The sequence below is a fragment of the Chroicocephalus ridibundus genome, chromosome 23 (assembly GCF_963924245.1).
Source record: "Chroicocephalus ridibundus chromosome 23, bChrRid1.1, whole genome shotgun sequence".
Taxonomy (NCBI): Eukaryota; Metazoa; Chordata; class Aves; order Charadriiformes; family Laridae; genus Chroicocephalus; species Chroicocephalus ridibundus.
This window is the reverse complement of record NC_086306.1, coordinates 3,276,028-3,300,550: the sequence shown is the minus strand read 5'-3', so window position 1 is coordinate 3,300,550 and position 24,523 is coordinate 3,276,028. Positions and strand designations below refer to the sequence as shown.

The window sequence follows — 24,523 nt, the reverse complement described above, 5'->3', positions numbered from 1 at the left end:
CCCGCAGTTGCAGGATGATTTTTTGATAAGATACTGTTTTGCCACATCTGGGAGATTGTTTTATAGAGGCAAATGAGTAGTGAAAGTTGAGGGGCTATGAACCCAGGCTGAAGCAAATCAAAATAAAAGGTTTCCCTGACCTCCTCTGAACAAATCAGCAAGGGTTTTGCGAGCTCTGGTTATTCTCAGCAAGGGAAGTTGGCCAGGACTCTGGTTGTAAGGCCCTTATGTAAAGCCCCATGTGATTATTAGTTAGCACAGATGCCTAGGATCTCGCTTGTACCTCTTTCAGACAGCTGTGTTTGCTGCAAGAAAAAATACGTCTTGCTTTAAATCTTTTTCCTGCCCTTTTTTCTCTCTGCCTTAGGAGCAGCAAAGGATCCTGGAACTGGGGATCACAGGCCCTGAAGGGCATGTGTTGAGCAGACCTGAAGAGGTGAGGACTTTACTGCCTTTGCATTTATTCTCACAATTTATAACTCTTCTGCATTGCCATCAAGTACTTCATATTGGGATGAATGTGGCCGGAAACATGATTTCATCCTGGCTGTAAACATAATTGCTGCATGGCGTAAGGGAAGAGGCTAAAACACCTCTAGGGACTAAACTGGTAACGAGTCCCTTCTAGAAACTAACTACTACGGGTCCTTATGAGGAATTGAGGAGCCTTCTCCTGTACTGGAGAAGGGGACATCTCCAGGGAGTAATTCGTCCAGCCTAAGATTTGGTTCACGCTCAGGAAAAGCTCATCTCTTCCTGTTGATTATCGGAGATAGTCTGTAAAGGCTCTGCTCACCCATGACCTGTCTAAAGCGAGGTGAGATGTGTTTGAACCGCAGAGCCCGTCATAAGCACTGGAGACACAGAGCTGTTGGTAGTTGGCACATCTCCATTTCAGCCCTTTGATAGCCCGAACTGGAATCCTACGTTAAGAGGTGTAGAAAATGTTGAACCTGAAGCGCAGGTAGAGCACAGTCCACCGGAGTCACCCACTCCTTGATCCAGCTGCTGCACAGCAACACTTAAGGATGGAGTCCCTGAAGAATTACATCTTCTATTGATGTTGGTCTTTACGGAGCTAGACCCTGAAGTTCTTGTAGTTTCCCATCGCTTTAAGTCGAGTTTTGCATGAGTAAAGACTTCAGAATTTGGGTGTATGTAGGCAGGACTCTGCCACTCGCTTTTCTAGATCCTCTTTCTTGCGCTCCTTTCTCAGTCCTTGTTTTATCAAGACTTCCTCTGAATAAGCAGAAATTTTTAATATATGCCCAAATCCTGACATTCTGTTTTAGGCACTTGCAGACCTTCCATTACTGAAATATTTGATCGTTTGATGAACATTTAACCGGTGGTGGATTTTTACTGAAGGGGACTAAGTGGTTTGCTGAAGGCACAGAAAGTATGTACCAGGGAGGGGAGCTAGTTCTCAGATCCTAGTTTAATATAGTTATCCTCCATACTTCCCACTAGATTTCTCTAGAGTCAAGCACCCCAATCCCTCTCACTCCCTCTCAGTCTTTAAAATAAATCTCAAGAGTAAGAAAAAACCTTAAAACTTTGCTTTTCAGGTTGGTTCCCACTGCGTTCTTCTTTTCCAGTCTTTCGGTATCCCTAAGCCAGGCATCTCACCGTGGCGTTCTGGGTTTGTGAAGTCCATCCGTTACGTACAAGCCGTTCTTTTTGCTCCTCCAAGACACTGGGGCTTTGCTGCCTGCCAGATGTGGCAGCTGGAGGCTGGGTGTGTGAGATCATCCACACGTGCCCCTCAGGCTCCCCCTCTATTTCCTCCCCGTGGTTCAGACAAGCAGCATCCAGAGACGTTTCAGTAGGAATATAAATCATTCAGTTGCTTCACGCAGAAGGGGAAGAAAAAATGCTTGACTTGGGCAGTATGTGAACGCTCACGGAACTTGTCTTTGGCTGCGGGAGCTGGGATTTTTTTGCTTCCTGTAAGTTGTGAGCAAACACTTGCACTGAGCCTCCCACCCACCCACCCTTGCATTTTTATTTTTATTTTAACATATTTTTGGGCTTGCATCAGGAGAGCAGGAACAGATGCTGACGTGACACTTGGGGCTCATGTGTGGAGCACCCCTAAACTTTTATTGACTTCAAAGGAAGGAAGGCTGCTCCTTAACCCTAAAGGATCTGGACGTCAAACTGGCCGAGTTTTGTCTGGCTACTTTAAAGCTCATCCTTAGCGGAGCAGGGGCTTTAAAGCGTGAACCGTGCGTCTCCCTGGCTTGGTTGGTTTGTTACATCTGTCTCCTGTGCTTTGCCGAAGTGCGTTCTTTCTCAGTTTAGCCAGGAGGGCTGCCCGAGGACACGTGGCTGCCTCAAACGAGGGTCACTGCAGCCTCTGTCACCGGGCAGCCTCCGTGCAGCTGGAATCAGCTGTGCTGGCTGCCCGGTGTGGAAGCATTTGGTACAAAATTCTCCTCCTTGAAAGTCATAGGAAACAGAGCAGGAAACGATGTCATCTGGTTCCATCCCCGCCTTTTCTCCAACGCGGGACTCGCTTTGTGTTTTTAAAAACATACAGCTCCCTTTAAGCTGGCTGATGACAAGGGCCAGATTCTGAGGACGGCAGCGGATCCGTAATTCCTGTTGACTTCAGTAGGAGCGGATGTTTCTTGGTACCTCGCTGGGGTGCTGTTAACGCTGGATTTGGCTTTTCACGCTGCCCCGTATGGAGTGCAAGGTCTGCCCTAAGGACTTGATGGTGGTTGTCATCTTACTGAAGAGCTGCTTAATTCAGACCTCCATCTACAGCAACCTGGCAGGAGTTGTTGAACGAGTCTAAAATACATATTTAATCAAAACTCCCACTCGGTTCAGCGAGACTTAGGTCAGTGTGAAGCTTTCAAGGTCTGGCCATGTGCGTTTGTGTCTCACTTGGAGCGTATGCATCTTTTGAATGCCCAGGTTGAGCAGAAGGCATGAATTAAGGCTTAAATTTCGCTGCTGACTCAGGGGTTTAGCTTGCTCACCTCAGTAACCTGGGTTGAGCCAAGGTGATGGTATCCAGCACGTTGTTCCAGCCAGCAAAGGGAGCCTTAATTAGGGCATCACCATCCCAAGTCAGCATCGCCCATCGCTTTCTGCAGAACTCTCCCCCTCATAGCTCACATCATTCTGTGATGACTTTTCGGAGCGAGCCATCATTTTTTGTTTTTATTTCAGCCACAAAAACGCTGAAAGCACAAGCAGTCCAAGTGCTCCAGGAAATGTCTGTCTGTTTTTTTTCTTTTTTTTTTTTTTTTTCCAAGAGAATTGCTGTGCTAGGGCTTCTAATGCATACTGGTAATTGCAAACATTCCCCTTTGGACTAGTCGTTGGGTTATTGTTATGTGCCTGTCACCATAGCATCTGGGCACAAGGCATGAATTTAGCAGCCTTGTTTCTCTTCTGTGCAGAAAATATTCTCCTCCTGTTTAGTGGTTGCTCAAGTGCCTTTTTGGTCAAAAAGTCTGGAGGTGCGCGTTGTTTTATCCGTGCTTTGCAAGTGGGGAAACTAAGGCACAGCGTGGAAACGTGATTTCTGCAGGGATGGAGTTGTGTGCGGGCAGTTTGCAAACTGATGCCATTGCCTGGAAGCACTGGCCCCTCTGGGTTCTCTCCTTGTCTCTCAAGAGGGACAAAGATGCTTTTCTTGGCTCTTCCATTCAGCCTCCGTCTTCCCTGCGAGTGCTGCTGGCTGTGGCACACTCGAGTCAAATGTCCTGAAATAAACACCCTTCCTTGCAGCCTTTTGCATTTGCGTGGGGCAGCCGGGCCAGAAAATGTCCCCTTCTGTCCATCACCCTGCCTGGGGAGGGTTGGTCACGGTCCTGGCATGGTGACAGGCCAGGGCTTTAACCCTTTTGGCACTAGAGACCGACCTGCTGGTGCAGCGGGGCTGGATTTCTTTTAAAAACTGCTGGCTGTTGCTGTGTTGTGTTTCTTGAGCAGTCCAGCTGCAAACAGGGCAGTGTTAGAGGGGGTGGCTCCATCAGCATGAGCAGAGCTCTCCTGGGCGCTCAGATGTCAGTGTGGCAAGTACACCGTTCCCTAAGCCAATGGGTCCTTATTTCAGGTACTCCTTTCAGTCACGGTGCTGGGAGCCAGGAGTCGATGCATTCCGATTGCGGGACTGATGACAGTTCACAGTGCTTGGCCTGCAATAAATCACTGTGGAGCGGATTTTCAAAAGTGCTGAGCGTAGCTGGACTAATGGTTGGACCATCAGTTGGACCATTAGTCCAACTAATGGGTTGGACTCGATGATCAGGTTGCCCAGAGAAGCTGTGGCTGCCCCATCCCTGGAGGGGTTCAAGGCCAGGTTGGCCGGGGCTTGGAGCAACCTGGGCTGGTGGGAGGTGTCCCTGCCCAGGGCAGGGGGTGGCACTGGGTGGGCTTTAAGGTCCCTTCCAACCCAAACCATTCTATGTTTCTATGATCTTAAAGGTCTCTTCCAACCTAGATGATTCTATGATTCTATTCCATGTACCAGTCCCATGGGAGGTGCTGGTGGTGCCTCTTGCATTTGGGATTCAGGTGGCCGATTGCTCTGAGTTTCAGGTTCCTCTGTCTGTTCGCTTGGAAAATGTGGTGTTGCAGGCTGAGTTCTCTGTGGTAGTAGGCAGTACGAGCATTACCCTGTTGTTAAATCTGTCATCTGGGCTGCTTTGATTAGGATGTGTGATCTGTAAAATTCTGCAGAGTGATGACGTTCATTCTAAGGCTGTAGTTACAGAGTGACCCTCAGTCTCGCTGAGGTTATCTCTCTACACATGCAAGAAAAAGTCGTTGATTTATGGGCTGGTTCACACTGTGTCAGATCCCAAGCCAGATATTGTAGTGGAGGGTGCAATTTAAGAGGCTTGTTTGCAAACGTGGCTTACCAGGGTATGTGGCTACAGCATCTCTCTTCCGCGTGGGCTGGAACATGAATAGTTCTGTTGAGTCAACACTTAGTTGCTTATTTTTGTCTAGGTTAAAGAAGGGGCTTAATCATTCTGACCTTGAGCACCTGGAGTGTTGTTTTAGGACTTAGTCTGCTTGCTGAGAAACTTTGAAGCAGCCTGGGAGAAAAGGTAGTAATGAGAGGGAACTACAGCTTGATGTCACTTTAATTATTGTGGTTACGCTGTGAATATTTCTGGCTCAGAATTGGAGAGGTGGAAAGTCTCTCATCTCGGTGCTGGGTACCCTGTTTTCCCGTGAAAGCAAGGCTGTGGGCCTCTGAAGGTGAAGGGGATGTGCTGCCGTGGGGGGATGCCTCTAACGTGCTGCTGCCTTTGGTTCTCAGGTGGAGGCGGAGGCTGTGAACCGGGCAATAACCATCGCCAACCAAACCAACTGCCCCCTTTATATCACCAAGGTGATGAGCAAAAGTGCCGCTGATGTCATTGCTCAAGCCAGGAAAAAGGGTAAGTTATTTCCCTTGGATGGAAGCACCCTATTAGGTCATGCAGTTCAACTCCTTGCCAATGTAAGCTTCATCCTTACAGGAGAGGTTACTTTTTCCAGTGTTACTGTCCAGGCTCTTTTTTAACAGGTCCCAAGCAACTGCTTCTGTCTCATCTCCCATGACAAGTATTCAGTGGTGGTGTCAGCACCAGGAGCCGTTCCTTCTGTTCAGCCTAGAGCCTCTCCCTTCACACTCGTCCTATTGAGCCATGTGCCTTCATGTTATTGCAGAGTAATTCCATGCTGTCTCCATTTAATGAATCCCCCTGGAGACTGCGAGCTGTGTCCTCCTTCCAGCTTCTGTGATCTTTCCTTGGTGCTTTCTGCTGAGCTGCTTCCTGGGGTCAGCAGTGATTCCAAGAGTCCTGACAGAGGTCTCTGACTCACAAGCCCTGTTGGATTTAGTTGGAGTAGCCAAAGAGGTTACCGATTCCAGCGATCGGCTCTCCTCCTTGCTTGTGAAATTGATACTTCTCATGTGCCGGAACTCACGGCCTGGCATCCGAACAGGAATTGGGATCAGTAGCCTGGGTTGGGCTGGGAATTGCAATTGCCTCTGCCTGAGGATGCTGCGGGAGCCAAGGCTCAGACCTGCGGTGGGGGCTGCTGCCTTGTGTCTCCTCTCTCCAGCCGAGGTCCGTGAGGGAGCTGAGCTGCTCCGAGTGATGCGGTAGCTTCTCCCAAGTCCTGACCCTGCTGTCTTGCCCCCAAAAGCAAGGGTTACAAAGCACAGTGAGTGCCTGTCTCCCCGCTTGATTCTGTGACTAAACCCTTCATGTCTATTTAAAGTGGCTCTGGGTGGGTGAGTAAGCAGGAGGGATGATTTTCCCCCTTCTTTCCTCAGAAGGGTTGGATTTAATTTTATGCAGTCTAAATAAGCCTGAATGGATATACAAATGACATCACTTTCCATCTGGGTGTTTGGTGCGAGAAGAGCTAATTTCCTACCGCAGCAAACAGATTTGTGTTTGTGTATTGGCTCAGAAGTATTTTGGTCCCATGATTCCTGTTAAATGAGTTCAGAGTTGGTGAGGAGGACTGATTTCCAAGGCATCTCTTTCTGTTGGTGGCGTGGAAGCAGCTGAAGCTGTTTGGGATAAACCACCCTGTCCTAGCTCCATTAGTGGAGATCACCCTGAAATGAGAAGATGTGTTGACATGCAAAAGTGGCTGCGTGTTGCATTACCCCAGAAAACAACTTGCCGTCGTTGTGCAGCTCAGTCCTGTGAGCCAGGGAAGCATCCCTTCCTTTTTCTAGGTAAAGTGCTGGGGACGTAATGCATCACAGAGACGGGGCATCAATAAAAACACCTTCTTGCTACGCTTGCTGTCCCCTGTGACCACTGATGGGCAAGTAGAGGGATGAGGGACTATACGCTTGTATTGCAGAAGCCATAATACACAGCCTGGCTTGGCTGGATGTTACCCTGCCTGTAAAAGGTGTTGGGATTGTCCCAGCTGAATGATCCACAGAACTCACTTCACTCAGCCTCCTCAGTGAACTGGCATACACAGTTTTCATTCAGATTGCGTTTTCTCCTTATAAGGAGAATTTGGGGTATAAATGGCACACCATTCTCTGCTCCTTTATTTAAATAATTCAATTTAAATGCTGCGCAGTTACCCAACTGGGTAACCCAGGAGGGCCACACACACTCGCCTTGCCCTCCCAAGCAACAGAGGAACCATAACTGAAGACAATCCAAGGCGAAAACAAAACAGAATTGATTTGCTAAATGGAAAAGAACGAATGTTATTTAAAGCCAGATGTTCCCAGTGGCATTTGTATGGAGGAGATTCCCTGCAGACTCTTGTCGTTGGCAGATCTGGGAGCTCAAAACATCGCTCCCTGCAGAACAATCCTCCCAATGTATTGGCCCACAACAGGCTCCCCATTAATAGCCAGCGTGTGTTTCGCCTTGTTCTGATTTTGTAACCCTATTTGTGGCAAGTGATGTCAGGCGGCCTCTTCCTCTGCTGGTGGATCCCCTCTGACAAAGGCTGTTCCTACACCTCCTCTTTCAGTGTGGTCCTGGAAGCAGCGTGAAGCCGGTTCGCGCATCCTTCTGCCACAGCTAACGCGCTCTCTCCCAGCGAGCCTGAGAGCCCATAACGGTAGCTCAGGCAATATGGTTAAAGAAAGATCGTGGTTTTTTTAATCTGCATGGTGAGGTGCGTAAGACCCCGCTGACCACTTCTGTCGTTGCCTTTGCCAGTCTTTTCCGACTGATGTATTTAGGGTTAGGTGTATTAACTACCCGCATCTTTTGCAGGCAGATACAAACGCGTGAAGTGTCTGGGCTCAGAAGCCAGATGGATACAGAGATTTCAGGGAAGGTTGCGTTTGGTGAGCAGATCTGCGGGGCTACCGGCCTGCAGTGCTTTTGAAGTTGCAGCATCTTGCATCTGCTTGGCGTGCAGATGTTACTGCTGCGTTCCAGCTCGCAAAGCGTCGTGGCCTTAAGGACCCGCTGTTCCTTCATGTGGTTCCAAAAATGTTAATGAAGAGGAAGGATGCACTGGTGGTTAGTGCGCTGGACAGAGAGTCGGAAGATCCAATTTAATTTCCTAGTTCTGCCACAGATTTACTGTGTACCCTTGGGGGAATCGCTCGGTTTCCCCGAGCTGCGTTTGTGAAGCAGAAACAGCGATATTTCCTCTGCGATGGGCTTTCTCTATAGGAGAAACTCTCTATAGGAGAGTTTTCTCTTATCTGATCTATGCTCAGAGCCTGCTCCGATAAACCCAACCTTGTTAGCTCTTTAATACCTCCACACTTACAAAAATATTGCAGGCACTATTTTTGTTCATTCTTTTTCTTCCGTGGATCAGACCTGGATCTCCTCATGTTCTTACAGTTCTTCTCAGGCTCTTCCGTAAGATTCTTGGCCCAGGATATAATACCATGGATCTTTACGGTAACCCGTTCAAGCACAATTAATCAACACTGACCTCAGTATTTGAGGGCATTGTGCACATTTTGCTGCTCCATGCTCTTATCAGTAACAGTATCTTTATTATTAACTCAGGTATTTATCTGTTTGGGTACTTATTCTGAGGGACCGATTTTCGGACAATGCTCAGTATTTCTTTAGAGATCTCAAGAGAGGCATATAAAATTAAGAGCTTGCTTGTGAAAAAAATGCCCTTAGTAAGATCACGTAGTTTCAGAGGGGCATTGAACAGGAGTTGAACGATGTCTGATTATCTGCTTGTGCAGGGCAGTGAATTCAATCCCGTGTTGTGTCTCTCTGATCCCATAACGAAGAGAAATACCAAGAAGCCCTGCAGCGTGTGATGCCGGCATAGCTTACCCAATTTGTCCTATTTCAGAAGGATGCTTTATGCCTGGAAGCCAGGCTGGAGATGCACGTTTGCTTGGTGCTCACAGTGGATTTGCCTGTATTCCTGTCCTGCAGGGACTGTGGTGTATGGAGAGCCCATCACAGCCAGCTTGGGTACCGATGGGTCTCATTACTGGAGCAAGAATTGGGCTAAGGCGGCAGCTTTTGTTACTTCCCCACCACTGAGTCCTGACCCAACCACTCCTGATTTTCTCAACTCGCTACTGTCCTGGTGAGTAGATCTCTTTGTGTTCCTACAGCATGTGCTCCATCGTCAGGCAACGATAGCTGTTGTTGCCAGCAAGCAGAAGGCTGGTTTACCTTTAGGAGTAAACCTGTGGCAATTAAAATATCTTAAATATTTATCATTGTCTTTTCCAGTGGAGACCTCCAAGTTACTGGCAGTGCCCACTGCACCTTCAACACTGCTCAGAAAGCTGTTGGGAAGGACAACTTCACCCTGATCCCTGAAGGAACCAACGGGACTGAAGAGAGGATGTCCATCATCTGGGATAAGGCTGTGGTATGTCACACGTGTCATAGGCTTAGGCTACAACTAGACATTCCGAGCTGAAAGAGCTGCAGCGGTGTGTTATTATCTCCCCCCAGGCACTTGTTTTGGTCCTTCCGCTTGAGTTTTTTGCCCCTGTGGAGATCTTGGGGAACCTGCTGTGCTGTCTGCTGTTTGCTTTTTGGAGCGGTCCCCACCTGGCTAACGCAGTGACTCCTTTTGTCTTTCCCTAGGTGACTGGCAAGATGGATGAGAACCAGTTTGTTGCTGTGACCAGCACAAATGCAGCTAAAATCTTCAACCTGTACCCGCGGAAGGGCCGTATCGCAGTGGGCTCGGATGCTGACCTGGTTATCTGGGATCCTGACAGTGTCAAGACAATCTCCGCCAAGACTCACAACATAGTAAGGCTGTTTTCTACGATGTGAGCTCTGCTGCTCATTTCCTCCTCTCTTCCTTCAGAGCCAGACTGTGCTGCCAAGAACTAGAGCTCATGGCAACTCTAGGGCTTTGTTTTCTCGATGCCCCAAGCCCTCTCTGGTCTTAAACCCAGTAGAGCTCAGTTGTGCGAGCAGAAGGGAAAGACGATTTTGAGTCCAAATCTGAAATCACATGAATGCTCAGAGATTCCCCTTGGAGCAAAGAGATTGTTTGCTCTTTCTGAGTGTTGGGTGCTTGGATCTGAGCACACAGAAAGCTCTTTAAATCTGCTAAATTATCAAAAGGCCTCTTATCACAATGGGTCATTTATGACCTTCTGGCTCACTACCGGTGGGAATGTTGGGGCTGGTGAAGCCTGTCAGCTCATGGACACCTTTGCTGGACATCTGATCCAGATCACTGAGTCTGAGTGGATTTACACCACGTACTGGTCTGGCACCTGTATGTGGAGTCATACCTAGACGTGATTTTACCGGCGATCACCCCAAGGTTTGTAGGCACGGGGAGGCATGAGGCAGCACCCAGGGTAACCAGACCTTCCCCTTGTTTCTTGTGCGGCACTGTTAGAGGCGCTGGTTGCTTGTGTCCCACACTTGTGTCCCGTATCTTATACCTGGCTCCTGCAGAGAAAAGGCTGGCCCACCCCCTGGGAAACTGCAGGACAGCCCCAGTGCAAAGGGCTGGTTGGAGTCTCCCTGTGACATTGGAGCACTGTCTCGGAGAAAGCAACCACTGTTTGCATTTGTTGACGACTTGTTTCACTGCTGGCGATGAACCTATGGAATGTTTCCCTGGAAAAAAACTCCTTGTTCTTTTTTCCGTGAATGCTTTCATTCACTCTGGAGCTGAAGGAGCAAAATTTTCTTCCACACTTGGATCCCTGGGCATGTTCACAAAGAAACTTTTTTTTTAAAGGTTTGGTTCACTTCCCTGTGACTTAACTCTGTGTCAGAATTGGTCACAGATGGCCTGGATTCATCCCGCCTGTGCTCAGACTTCTAACGGAGGCATCCAGACTCAGAAGTCTGGTCATTTCGGTCACCTTAGAGGTGCTTCCAGACTCATCACACCTCCGGTCTGGAGCAGAAAGACTTAGAGGAGGGAGCCCAGGGACAGACCACTATTAGGTGCCAAATTTAGTGGTCTGAACCTGGGTTTGTGCTTACGGGTGGCTCAGAGAGCTGGAAGTAGCTTGCTGGATGAAGCGTTCGAAAGTCATTGCTGTTTAATGGCTGTGGTCTTCAAGAAATGAATTAGACTCTTTAAATTTCCTAGCACAAAACTCAGAGACTTTATCTTTTGTGGATGTGGTCCAGTAGGTCGAGTGTTCCCCAGGGAAGCGGTTGAGGCACCACCCCTGGAGTGTTTTAAAAGATGGGTAGACAGAGTGCTTAGAGACATGGTTTAGTGATGGTTTCTGTCAGAGTCAGGTTGATGGTTGGACTCGATGATCTGAAAGGTCCCTTCCAACCCAGGCCATTCTATGATTCCATGATTCCAGTACAATCAGGATTAGCTCCATGATCTTGCCATAGGTCTGGGCTAGGCTGAAGGAGACCCAGATCCGCCATGGGGTGACCAAGGCTTTATAGGCTAAGGACTGTGGATCCCCCTGAAACCCCTGCACCTCAGCAGTCAATGACCAGCTGTTGCTGAAAGCTGCATCTCTATGTTCAAACTGGGTGCCGAGACTATGGAGGGTGAAGGGCGCTCATTTTGGAGTGGCTTGTTTAAAGCTTGAAGGGCTGTCTAAGAAATAGCAGGGTTTTTTTTTCTTACAAGACCCGCTCTAACCTCCTCCCCTCTCTCGTTACATCCCCTGTTATACCTGGCATTACACCTGCTGGGGTTTTTTGTGTCTCACACCGCGTGCGTGCCTTGTGTTAGAGGAGAAATCGATACCGGCGATGCCTTTAGAGGCAAGGTGTCCTAGTTTGGTCAAGTATAAAACAAAAGCCTCTTTGAAAGGCAGGCAGAGCGGTTGCTGCGACACAAGGAGACGTAGTGATTATGTGGCATCAGATGATTGTTACTTTTTTAAATGCTAGAGCAACATACGGATATTTTCCAAGAATTCACACCGCTCTTGCCACCGCCTGGCAAGGAAACGAGGAGCCGGAGAGGGAGATAGTGTTGTTCTTGGACAGCCTAATTCATAAGCTTCTAACCAAGCCTCCTCCTTTGCCACCACAACTTTTTTTCAGCCTGGGCCTGGTTCAGTGTCGGTTTAACCGCCGTTCTGGCTAATTGTAAATCTGCAGTCAAGCCTACCCATACTTATAACACACTTCAAGAGCAAACTCCATTATTAACTCCGTAAAAAAGACCTGGGTTTGTCTCAGAGATGGTCACTGGAGTAACAGTCCCCAAATAACATGGTTGGAGCATCTCGTTCCAGGATGGTCCATGGGTGGGACGTTTACCAGGGATTCCTTCAAAACTTGTCTTTTTTCCGTGGTGTGATGTTTCCAATCCTGTTAATTGAGGATGAGGAATCCCATTAAGAGTAAAACAAGATTGTCCTGGTCCCTGACCCGCAACCAAAACACTGGTTTGAAATACAGCTGTTCAAAATATCATCGTTTTTAGTATGAAACTCGCATAAAACTTTATTGGGCTCCTAAATCCCGTGCAGTTCAGAAGAGATAGGCGCTAAATGCATTTAAACAGGTGGGCTTTGAGACATTCTTACTTGTATTTCCTCTGCGTGAATCTTGTTGCAGTGGAAATTTTGCATGAGTAAATCCTTGATAAATTTAGACTGATAATAAAGACCAGCCTTTCTGTTAAACCGCACTCAGGTAAATGCTGTTGAGTTTGCTTCCGTCTGTCCTTAAAATGCTGGCAATTAGCATGACTGGTGATTGCTAATTAAAGCACAGCAGGCTTTGCTGGGAAGAATACGCTTGACTCGTGTTCTCTTTTTGTTTGTTTTTTAGTCTCTGGAGTACAATATCTTTGAGGGCATGGAGTGCCGTGGGTCTCCCCTGGTGGTTATCAGCCAGGGGAAGATCGTGCTGGAGGATGGGAATCTCCATGTCACCGAGGGATCCGGACGGTATATCCCCAGGAAACCCTTCCCCGACTTCGTTTACAAGCGCATCAAAGCAAGGAGCAGGGTGAGTCTCAGGGGCTGGATGCACATTTCTTCTCTCACTGGAACCCCTGAGTTAAAGTGGGTGGAAAACAGATGCTGTCCCCTGGCTCGCAGACACACACTTCTGCAACCCAAAATGTTCGCTGGACAGGAGCCATATTTATCTCATTCCTCTTTCATTTTTGCTATTCGCTTGAGTCATTACAGGAATATGCTTTGGCTTGAGCTTGGGTTTTCTGCAAATTTTATTTTTCCGCTCTTTAGTTCTCCTCTGTCTTGGGACACCTAGGCAGAGCATGCGGCCAGGAACCGTCCGGTTTGGACACGAGTCAATCTGCAAATAACCCATCCGGCTTCTCCCGTCTCAGAAATACCAAGAGAAGTTTATTGATAGCATTTATATATCAAACCTTTCAGCAACAATTTGGAATTCTAATTTATTGTTCTAAATACGTTATGCTGCTTTCCCTTCTGTCAGATACGATCAGATGCTCTTGTCTGGTGACTGGTGAGTCACAGGCACAGCCTACTGACTGCTTAAAAGTGAGAATTTTCTATTTTTAAGAGGCTGAAATGGTTGGAAAAGTGTTTTTTGTAAAATACCCCCATTCAAAACAGAAGCTGCCTTTTGATATGCCTTTAGTTGGTAAAAACTGACAGAGGAGATGACACTGTGCTCAGCTGCAGCTTAGTCGCTGAGAATTTAAGAAGTTTATTTCTGGATGAAGTCAGATTTCTGAGGAGAAAAGTCTTTTGATGTTCGAAGTGTTGCCCTCTCCTGGACAAAACTGGAGCTGTGTTAGTTCTGCTGACCCTGGGTAATTTTCACATGCCTTGCAAATGAGCTTTCCTTAATTGTTCTTTTGAAGAAGTTGCAAGTTATCAAAATTACAACCTCAAATAATGTAGCACCGCGGAGAACAGATCCGTGGTTTCTGGTGTGTGCTGCTCTCCCACAGAAATACGTGTCTGACCTATAAATCCAATTGCGCAGCATCTCAACTGGAATAATTGCATTTAACCCAATCTAAAGCTCCCAAGCCGGCTATGCGGAGGTGGCCTGGCTCCTCTTTATGCGGACCTGCCTCTGCCTCGGCAATGTTTTGCTTTTTGGGGATGAGTAACAAGGTTCATTTGAGAGTTGTCAGGAGCCTTTAATACAACAGCGGTTGGGTTGAGATCATTAAAGGGCAGAACTTGGCGGTGCCGGGGACGGGCTGGCTGGAAAGACAAATCTCAGAAGCGTGTGTCTTTGGCTTTGCAACATCTGGCCAGCTGTTCAGTTCCCTTTTGAAGGCTGTTTTGACCCTGAAGGCTGCCTGCCCCCGTGTTTTGCAGCTGGCGGAGCTGCGGGGTGTGCCCCGAGGCCTCTACGACGGACCCGTCTGCGAAGTGTCGGTGACGCCGAAGACGGTCACGCCAGCCTCCTCGGCTAAGACGTCTCCTGCCAAACAGCAGGCCCCACCCGTGAGGAACCTGCACCAGTCTGGATTCAGCTTGTCTGGTACATACTTTTACGGGGCTAAATTGCTTTGAAATCATGGCTTGTTTATACTCCCATCCTCTAAATTAATTCTGCTGAAATTGGAAGGCAATGAGAGAGGATGCGATGTGTTTTTTAGCTTGGAGGTTATCCCTTTAGGAAGGAAAAGATCAGTATAGGAGCTATCGTAAAGTCCCGCTTTATTTTCATGCCGTGGCATGAATGCTGAGCACCCCACGGCGCTCTGGGCTCGGTCCTCAGCCGGGTATCTGAAGGGGGCAGATGGCACCAACTTCAGCGGAGCTTTGCCAGCTGAGACCAGCCGTGGCTCTGGCGTGCAGCAGATCTGATTTCTCAGTGTGAAATATTTCCCAGTAAGTGCAAAGTATAAAAAGGCTCGCTGAGGGGAAAACCATGTGGCCAATTCTTATTTGCGCAGGGCTGGGGGGCTCAGGTGTTCGGTGCGGAGATATTGGTGCAGAGCAAGGTGGGTTGGACTAGATGATCTCCGAAGGTCCCATCCAACCCCGACCATTCCGGGATTCAGCAGAATTAAGGCACTGGAGGCCACTAAGGGCTTTTCCTCCAAAGATGATGCGTTTTGCTGTGTGTCATTGGAGCCCAAGAGGGCTTGACGGGTTTGAGTGTGGCCGCACTCTCCCGACTCCCGATGCTGAGGGGACTGGAACACCCCTCTGATGGGGAAAGGCTGAGGAATTTGGATCTCTTCAGTCTGGAAAAGAGACGACTGAGGGGGGATCTTTTCAACGCTGATCAATACTTCAAGGGGGGGTGTCAGGAGGACGGGGCCAGGCTCTTCTCAGTGGTGCCCGGGGACAGGACAAGGGGTAACGGGCACAAACTTGACCGTGGGAAGTTCCATCTCAAGACGAGGAGGAACTTCTGTGCTGTGAGGGTGGCAGAGCCCTGGCACAGGCTGCCCAGAGAGGTGGGGGAGTCTCCGTCTCTGGAGACATCCCAAACCCGCCTGGAGGCGTCCCTGTGCCACCTGCTCTGGGTGACCCTGCTCTGGCTGGGGGTTGGCCGGGGTGATCTCCAGAGGTCCCTTCCCACCCCAGCCATTCTGGGATTCTGTAACTCCCTCCTCCTGCAGCTCACGCCCCTCCAGCCCTGGGCGAGGACGTGACGTGGCTTCTCTTCTCTCCCCCGCAGGGGCACAGATCGATGACAACATCCCCCGCCGCACGACTCAGCGCATCGTGGCACCGCCCGGCGGACGTGCCAACATCACCAGCTTGGGCTAAGGACCAACCCCTCGTGTGCCCCCCTGGGGGACCGGGGGACGGGGGCACCTGGGGACCCTTTTTTGATTCTTTTAGAGCCTGTGACAGTTACTGCGGGCAACCAGTGAGGGGGGGGCTGAAGTAAGGCGCCTCTTTCAGTCCCCTCAGATTCCCTCCTCATCTTCACCAACCCCTCTCACTTCCCCCCCCACCCCCCCCTCAGCTCCTACACATTTAAAGAAATAAACCCTGTTTTGACACCTCTGACATGCAAAAGTAAATGTAAAGAGGATGTTTGAGATACGTGGCCTCTGTCCCATTCAGCATCTTTCTTTTAATAAAGGAAGGATAAAGTGAATTTCCCGGGAGCTGCCTTTAAGACACACACAAAAAAGGAATAAATAAATAATAAATGTAAAAAATAGCTTTTTTTTTTTTTTTTTTTTTAATGTCAAGCAGAAGAGTAGTTCAAGGGTTTTAAACTGGATATTCTGTAGGGTTCTGTGTTCCGGCAGAGTAGCTAGGCAAGCGCGGAGGGACGTGGATCCCAGCCTGTCTGTAACCGTTCCCCACCGCTGCCCGGGAGGTCGCTGAGTAACTGGCTGCTGCCAGGAGCGAGAGACGGGACCTAGCACTAGGAATTGACAAAGCACATCGCACCCCGCCACCGGGTGAGCTAGAACCGTTTGGGGACTTTGGTTCTGTCAGTTTGTTTTTTCATTATTTTTTTTTTTTTCCTTCTGGATTTTGCTGCAAATTAGGTCCTTGAGGAAACTTTTTTTTTTATGTTTGTGTGTGTGTTTTTAATATGTTTGTATCATTGTGTTTACGAAGCCTTATCTGAGAACTGGGGTTCTCCCTGTTCTTCCCGGTCCTTCCCGAACCTCATTCAAGTCACAGACTCCCGCCGGTGTCACTGCCACTGCCACCCTGGTACTTCAGGAATTCCTAGGTTGCATCATTCCAGCCAATGCTTGCCACTTAGCTGCAGTAGGAGGTCGCAGAGCAGGTTCATAAGCTATAATCTTCACTTTGGTGTACTAGGTCTTGAGCTGGTGCAGACAAAGGGGCTGAGCTGAGGAGCTCCGACGGAGCCTCTTGAGAAGTTGTTAGCAGTTAGTTGGTCTTCTGTTCCTGGAGGTGGAAATCGATAAGCCCTGGGCAAAGAGCAACATGTTGCTTGAAAGATTTCTGTAGCAGCCACCTTCCCCCTTCCTGGGCACCGATGGGTGATTATTTAAAACTTTATGAGAGCTTATCTTTAGCTCTCATTGAAAGGCCGGCCAGTTGAGTGTGTGCCTGAGCATCTGTGGCAATTCCAGTTGGAGTCCAGATGCCCAGCTGTTGTAACTGGGAGCCTCAGAGCAGCTCGATGGGTCAACAGCAGCTGAGAATCTCTCACACAGGCTGCGAATTTCATCAGGAATCTGCCTTCGTGCAAATACTCACGAGAAAGCCTGGTGGCTCCCCACCCTTCCTCAGATGCCTGCTGCCTCAGATTTGAGAAACCAGAGGCCATCACTGGTCCTTGAATGAATTTAAGAGCCCCAGCTCCTAAATGGCAGCGGGATCTGGACATTTAACTTCGGGGATTGAAGGTCTTTTAGCCCTGGTATTGGAGGCTTATTATTTTCAGGACATGGAGAATAAATCTGTTAGATTCTCACTGTAACTTAGCTGGAGGGCTCGGCGGTCCCCAGGACTCGGCCTGTCTCTGGGCACGGGGAGCTCTTCTGCGCGCAGTTAGCCCCGCGGTACCTCCACCCTCTGTATGCCCTGGCTCCTGGCTGCATCTTCTGCTTTGTCTTCTATTTGTACTTTGCCACGTACATAGATCTCGTTTTTTCCATCTTTGTGAGTATTTTCTTAAACGGTGTTTACAGGTTCTTTTAAGGAAAAAACTATATATATGAAGGCTTTCAAGAAACGAGCACCAAATTGAGTGTTGTTAAATATCAACGCTGGGATTTGCAAAGGATCTGGAAGCTGTGTAGGTCCCCAAACCCTCCCAGCTTCAGCACCTGCTTCCTTTAGGCCCCTTTGAACACAAAAGTTAAGAAGAACCATTGCCATATTCATCCATGCATTTCGCATTTAGGTTTAACTCTTGGGTCTTTTAGTTTTGCATAAAAGAGTTTGCACTTTGTTTGTTAAGTAATCCGTGAACTTAATATATATTGCAGCTATTTTCATATTTTTTTTCACCTGTATGTTAAAATCAATTTGAACGAGTTGGGGAGAAAAAAAAAAAAGAATTGCAGATCCGTTTCAATTCTCCGAAACACTTGCGGCTCTTCAGTATTCACTTAAGTCTTCCTTTTTTTTTTCCTTCACTGACTCATGATGACTTTTTAGTTTTAATTTGTTCTTCAAAAGGAAAAAAAAAATCACAAAAAAAGATTTTTGCAGGCTATGTAAGCATGTTTTTTCCTGTGAGAGCTCGTCCGCTTTGTGTCTGTTTAATGAATGTCATATGTAAATGCTTAAAGAAAAAAAAAAAAGACGATGACTTAATTAATTAATTAACCGCAGTGACTTGAAGCTCTAAAAATAATAAAAAAAAAAAAGTAGGATTTAATACTAGCTGGATTTAACCCTTGGATTTGTGATTGTGAACCATGAGTGGAGGAGCTGTAAGTGCTAAAGCTGACCATGTGTGTAGACAAAAAGAAGTACTGATATTTGACCATTGTCTCAATGGCAAAAAAAACCCCACCCCGACCCCAAGTCTTGTGTTTTATTCCTTAAGAACTCTGTGTTATATTACCATGGGAACTCCTAATAAAGACAAAATGTTGTTGTTTCACTAGGTGCATCTGTGTCTCAAGGCGATACGTGTTCTACGCAACCGCGTACCTTCAACAGATAAAAACGGACTGGGCTCCGAACTCGGTGCTAATGTAGGCTGATGTGTAGGAGTGCGATGCACAGTAGCAGAACTGGAGATAAGGTCCCGTGGTTCCTTGGAGATGGTGATGGTAAAGAGGAATCAATGGTCCACGGTGTAATTTCCTTGAGAGAAAAGCAGTATTTGGCAAAGCAGACACTTTTTGCCTGAAAACTGGCTCTGCGTTGCAGGGATCACTGCCGAAATGCGAGCAAAAGAAGCTGAAACTTGGCGTAGCCCTCCAGTGTGTTTCTGCTTGGACCCTCCTAACAGCAGTGGAGGAGGGGAGAGAAAGTAGAGCCGTAAATAGAAGCCACACACAGATATAACTGAACGGGGAGTGTTAGAGCCAGCTGGAAAAATGCCAGCGGAACTTTCGGTGGTGGTGGTTGGGTTCTGCTGTCGCAGGGATGCTGTGAGTGGGATCACACCGGGCGGGGGGAAGGGCTCCGAAGGAGCCAGCGTCGCCGTCAGCCGCTCGGAGCCGTGGCTGCTGCATCCCTACATCCACCAGAGCGACCCCCTCGGTGGTCTGTCCCCGAAGCCCAGCACAGCTGGAGTTTGCAGCTGGCTTTGCGATGATGTTTAGCTCTTCTTCCTCATCGTAACCAAACCAAATGTTGAAGCGCTCTGTGAAATGCAATTAGCTTTCTCCACACAGCTTTAAACCTGGCGCGCCTATCTAGTGGGGAGTTTTAGGAGGGTTTCCTTTCTAGCCGTTGAGAAGGGGCAATGGTCATCCACTAGTAAAATGACTTCTGGTTGATGTGGGGATCCTGGCTCTGCCACCAACGACGTGCAGTTATTTGGCTACTGGCAGCTGAAATTAGATATTAGCATACGTGCCATCAAATCCCATAGAACAGCGTTGGTGGGTAGCTGTGTATAAGATTTATTAGCTTGTCCCAACAATAATATCCCAGTGAAAGACACATTCAGCCTGAAGCACTGCTGTTGGGTTAACACACATCTGCACAGCCTCCCATTTGTTTTTATTCTATCATTATTTCTTCCTCCAGCGCCTAAATTAGACAGAAAGAAACCTCTTCCCCAGGAAATCAATTCCAGGGACTCGGTGAACCTGGTGCATGTTGGAACAGGCCAAAAGATACCAACTGCAGCGTACAGAAGTTTTTGAGGTCAGGAAGATCAACAGCCAGATCTAAACCTGACGTGTATGAGCAACCAAGCCAGTGAGAAATCCCAGGAAGGTGTTCAGGTCGGTGGTGCAGGGCTGGTTTGCTGCTACAGGAGAGTATAAGAATAGTTGTATTTTGTCAACTCATTAATCCAGGTAATTCGAGGAGGCCCAGCTCATGGCTCGTTACGTGTGCGCTGATTTGGTTCTCTGCAGGCCTCCCATTGACCGGTCTCCGGCCACGAGTCTGAGCTTAACATTCATACAGAATTAGTGGCTAAAAGGAGGAGAAAGAAAGTAGATGATGAATTTGACTCGGTGACCTGGAACGCTGGCTGTGGGCTGGTGAGGAGATGGGGGCTGTCAGAGCTGAGGACAACGTGGCGTGATCTGTTCCTTAGTGGCAGGGTGTTGGGAGCAATAACTGTCACTGGCCCTTGGCTCTCAGCTGTCCTGCTTCAGCGTGGGCCGAGACCCAGCACAGGATTTTCAAAGCCAAGGCTTCTGTGACCTAGGACTTATTTGTATACCCAGCTATATGCACAGTCTCTATACAGAAGCATGTATATGTACCTCTCTCCAACCCAACCAGTTTTGCAGCAAAGTTAATTTGCGCTATTTTGCATTTCCCGCAGGCTAAAAGCAGTGTTGCTGCAGCTTAATACCTTCCCCCCAGAGTAATTTGGGGGTGTCTGAGTGCATCGGCCCCCAAGGCTCCTTGGCGATGTGGACCTCGGTCCTTTGCACTTCAAAAGAACCCGCTGTTGGGCAACCCTTCGTGTGGGCTACCACCACGGGCACCTTCCCATGGGCTGGGGACACGGCATCACGCCCCTAACTAAGGCACTATATATGTCCGGATAGCTAGTGCAGGACCAAAAAATCCTATTAATTAATACTAAGTTTAGTTAAATTTCCCAAGATTTTTACGACTCTAAAAATTAAAGCACTTTAGCACTTTTAGCTGCTTGCTCTACAGAGCTTCTGGAAGCTTCAGGAGAGGGTTTCTCCCCCTTTTTTTTTTAGCGCTAGAGGTGAAGGTTGAGGTCGCTGCCATTAGGTGGCAGCAGGACACGCAAAAATCGCGGTGACAAACTCCCTTGAGGCACGTGGATCAACTGGAGAATGATATAGGATGTAATAAATGTAGATCACGCCCAGGACTTACGATTACTGCGACAGAAGGATGACATACACATATATCCTCTCTTTTATATTAATATATTGGGTAGTATTTCAGTGTTAAAAAGATATGAATCATCTGAGTGTATTCTGTTATAGTTTAAGCCTAACAAGACGCCCTCCTGTAATAGAATACAGAGAAAGCCATAAACTTTATCTATCAATGTAGTTACAGGAAAAAAAACCCAATCATTATTTTTTTAAAAAAAACAAAACAGGTTTTGGCTTTTCTCCACAGAAGCATGATGTCCAAAACCAGAGGTAAAGGCAGATTTGAAGAAATACAGGGGTTTTCTTCCTCCGAACCGGTACTGGTTTTTTCCCTGCCTTTTCCTGCCCCTCTTCTGTCATTAACAATTTTTTTGGCTTGGCCTTTGTGTGTAAGAAGCTACTGGGGTGGGGGGGGGGATAAGAGTGAAGCATTGTTTAGTTTATTGTATTAGTTGTTCCACTCATTTCTCATTAAGAAAATGGTAAAAAATAGAAGTACAAAAGAATCTCCTTTTCTCTCTAAACTGGAAAATACGCAGATTTTTTTTCTCTGTTTTGTTTTTGCCAGTAGCAGGAAAAGTTCTCCCTTAAAAAAAACCAAACCAAAACACTCAGAGAAAACCAAATGATTTTCTTTCTTGAAAATAATAAAAACTAATTCTGCTCAGTACTAAGCTGTGGCACCATCTCTTTCCAAGAGCTAGGTGCTGGCTCCTATCTGCAGGGCATCGCTGCTGCTCCTCCTATTCCTCTTTCTTCTTGTAAAACTGCAAACTTTGACAACTGAGTGCTCTACAATTAGAGGATATTATCTATCTTTTTCTCCCATAAAACACAGGCCAGAGAAGTTGCCCTCTGCTCGCTCCGGTAAGTTGGGATCGACTTACAGCCTTGGCACGCTCACTGCGGATTTACCACTGTGCGCTTCGGCGTGGTGGCCTTTCCACGGGCGTTTTCTTCAGCCGTTGCCCATGGGAGCTTGGCAGATGCGTTATAGCGAGCCTTGCAGCGCTGACTTGCGAAGCCTCAAATGTCAGAAAATCCCTCGGTTATTTATTCTGTGGATTAATCATCATCATGGTTAATTTTTTCCCCCCCTCCTGATGTGAATTGGCCTGCCTTTCATTTCTCGCCAGTAGTTTTCGTTATGCCTCCCCACAGTACAGGGAACATCCCTCCAAGCCCTCTGTGGGGCTCTTCTCTGGGGTGGTAGCGCTCTCTGAAACCCAACCGCGGGGCTCTGGCCGTCTTCCACCCCACATCCCACCACCTCCTGCTGCAGAGACGCAGCGTGTCCCACCGCTCGACGGCAGCAGCAGATGTGCAGCCAGCATCACGCTCAATATTTATCAGCTCACGCAGCTCACGTGTGCTGATGGAGGCTGCCGTGCCTCCCCCTCGCTCACCCTTTGCTATTTTATTCATCTGACTTACAGTCCGGGTAAGCCCAAATTGATGAAAGAGTGCGTTACTCCAGAGGATTCCTAACACCATCTAAAGCTGTGGGAAGATCTGACCCCAGGAGTCTGCATTCTTCAGGTTTTGGGTATGGATGCGGATCCCTGTTGCTGGTATATGTAAGTGCATATAGCAAATGAAGACCCTTTTTTTTTTTTTTTTTACAGCTTCAGTCCTTTTTAAAAGTTGCCCCTTTTTTTTTTTTTACAGCAGCCCTTTTTAAAAGTTGCCAACAAGGCCAATATTTGCTCCCCCTAAGTGCAGTTTAAAAAGCAGTAACGCTTACTGGTCAAAAAAGTTTTAAATGGCTCATTTTCCCATTGGAAACTGTGAGTATAAGAGTGATCGCGTTTACCCAATTGTTAGGATTGGAATTAGAGGATGACAAGAAATTGATGCTTCGGTGGGCAAGACAGACACCCCCCCCCAGCAATTGAGGGCGTTTATATTTAATGTCTGTCGTGCAAAACATTCCTCAGATATAAAGTAGTGCAAATGTGAGGATAAATAAAGTAGACCCCAAATCAGCGTTACCTGGACAGCTTTGTTGGATGATAGCTTGTTCTTCTTTCTGAATTTCTGTTCCAAAACTTGTTGATTACTACCCTTTTTTTCTGCGTTGGTTCATTCAGGCTGCAGAGACATGTGTTCGGAAGCTTTACCTAAGCTCAGCACACTTAAATTTCAATTTCGTTTGTGGAACAGCCCCGTCTGCCAGTCCCTAAAATAGGAGCAGACAAAGCACAGCGTTCCAATACAAACTGTTTGCTAACGGTTGGGTGATACGGGGACGGGGTGGGATTATTACAGCTACCCAAAGAACGTGTAAAACTATCTCATTTGTTAGCCCAGAAAAATCTCACGGTAGTTTTTTTTTGGAAAACAATTAGTTAAATTGCGAACTGAGCTCTGGTTTCTACCAGTCTTATTCTAAGTCCAAAAAATTAATCCCTACCCCAGAAATCTTTTCTGCTCATTAAAACGGCTGGGTGTTTGCTCCTTTCCTCCGAAGCGGCTCCTTTCCACAGGAGGGCACCAGATATACGCGGTGAAGCTGCTTTTCTGTTCCGTTTTTGAGGCTATTTCTCCCTGTTGGCATCACTTCCTCCGCAAACAGATAACACAAAGTACACAGGCCTCGGCATCTGTATATCTATTACGCTTTTCAACACCAAAACCTGCCAGATTTTACTTCGTCCTAGATCAGATAGATGGTGGTTCATACACAACTGAAATAATCTCTCTTTTTTTTTTTTCCAAGCTAAATTGGCTGTAAGTGTAATAGGGAATCATCTGGGTTTGTTTCACTGCATTTTTTAATTCACACACAAAATTCTGCAGCAAAGCTGTAGTTTTACCAGTGATTTTCTAAGAGCCCCATCAGAGACACCCCATAGGGTTTTCCTACAGATTCTTGCAAGATTTTTGTTACGCGACACTCGCAGCGTGATGAAAACCGCTGCATCTCTCTCCCTTAGTGACATCAACTAAGCAGGAAAACGTCCTGTTTTATTTATGCATCTCTTTGGAGCTTTTCCCTCCCGTAGGACAAAGACAAACGTAGCACGGGAGAGGTTTGGAGGTGGATGTCACCTTGGTGGCACGATGCGTTTCTGGGACAGGGAAGGGGAAGCCAGTTGCCAAGTCAAACGGCAGCTGGGGGCTGGACTGGGACTAGATGACATTCAGATGTCACAGCTCGTCAGCGACACTCGGGCTTCTGGCTCCAAATGCTAGATGGTTCCCGGGAACGGCTTGCTTTGTGCGATACTTGACGGAGCAGGCACATCATGGGATTTAGTGTGGCCTTCCTTTCTGGGCCATTGCATGTCACCTCATGGTCAGAGAGAAACGTGAAGTCCCAGAGGACTCAGCCCAACTGGACATTTCAAGGCTGAGACCCAAATTCTCTGCGGATTGACCAAAGCTCTCCAGGAAACCCTGTGGTTTGCTCCCCTTTGCTCTCCTACCCTCTCTAAAGCTTGTCTGGTGATAGGACCGAACTTTCCCAGGCTCTGGGCCAATTCTGTAATGAACCACCATCCCACATTTTTGCTTTCTTTTGTCCTTTCCTCTAACAAACCTGCAGCAGCCGCGCTGCTGAGTGCAGGAAAGACCCTACAGAGTCTAAGGGAGCTTCTTTGTGACCGGGGCTTAGCAGTGGGTTTGAAGTCTCCTGAGACCTTACATTTTAAGAAACACAGTGAAAAAAACTCTCCCTCGCATAGGATTTCAGGGTAGGCACAGAAACGAGCCCTTCCTGACTCTGCTAGCATGGAGGCTTGGAGGAACCAGC

General features: G+C 47.7%; 1 protein-coding gene and 1 long non-coding RNA gene across 4 annotated transcripts in view; one reads left to right on the top strand and one right to left on the bottom strand.

The window, feature by feature from the left end:
* The window catches only part of DPYSL2 (dihydropyrimidinase like 2), a 57,964-nt gene extending 39,587 nt beyond the window's left edge, over nucleotides 1-18,377 (top strand). For all 3 annotated transcript variants that reach the window (XM_063358469.1, XM_063358468.1, XM_063358470.1), the window contains 8 exons: nucleotides 368-436; nucleotides 5,291-5,411; nucleotides 8,871-9,027; nucleotides 9,177-9,318; nucleotides 9,540-9,710; nucleotides 12,687-12,866; nucleotides 14,183-14,348; nucleotides 15,501-18,377. In XM_063358469.1, the coding sequence (XP_063214539.1) occupies nucleotides 368-436; nucleotides 5,291-5,411; nucleotides 8,871-9,027; nucleotides 9,177-9,318; nucleotides 9,540-9,710; nucleotides 12,687-12,866; nucleotides 14,183-14,348; nucleotides 15,501-15,592 (1,098 nt within the window). In that variant the 3' untranslated portion in view covers nucleotides 15,593-18,377. The remainder of the gene's footprint in view (nucleotides 1-367; nucleotides 437-5,290; nucleotides 5,412-8,870; nucleotides 9,028-9,176; nucleotides 9,319-9,539; nucleotides 9,711-12,686; nucleotides 12,867-14,182; nucleotides 14,349-15,500) is intronic.
* A 1,211-nt stretch (nucleotides 18,378-19,588) lies between these two features.
* On the bottom strand, nucleotides 19,589-22,875 carry LOC134526532 (uncharacterized). The gene is made up of 3 exons (XR_010073994.1): nucleotides 22,762-22,875; nucleotides 21,657-21,827; nucleotides 19,589-19,873 (listed from the first exon to the last, which is right to left on the bottom strand). It is a non-coding gene; the product is annotated as an uncharacterized LOC134526532 (long non-coding RNA).
* Nucleotides 22,876-24,523: the final 1,648 nt, after the last annotated feature.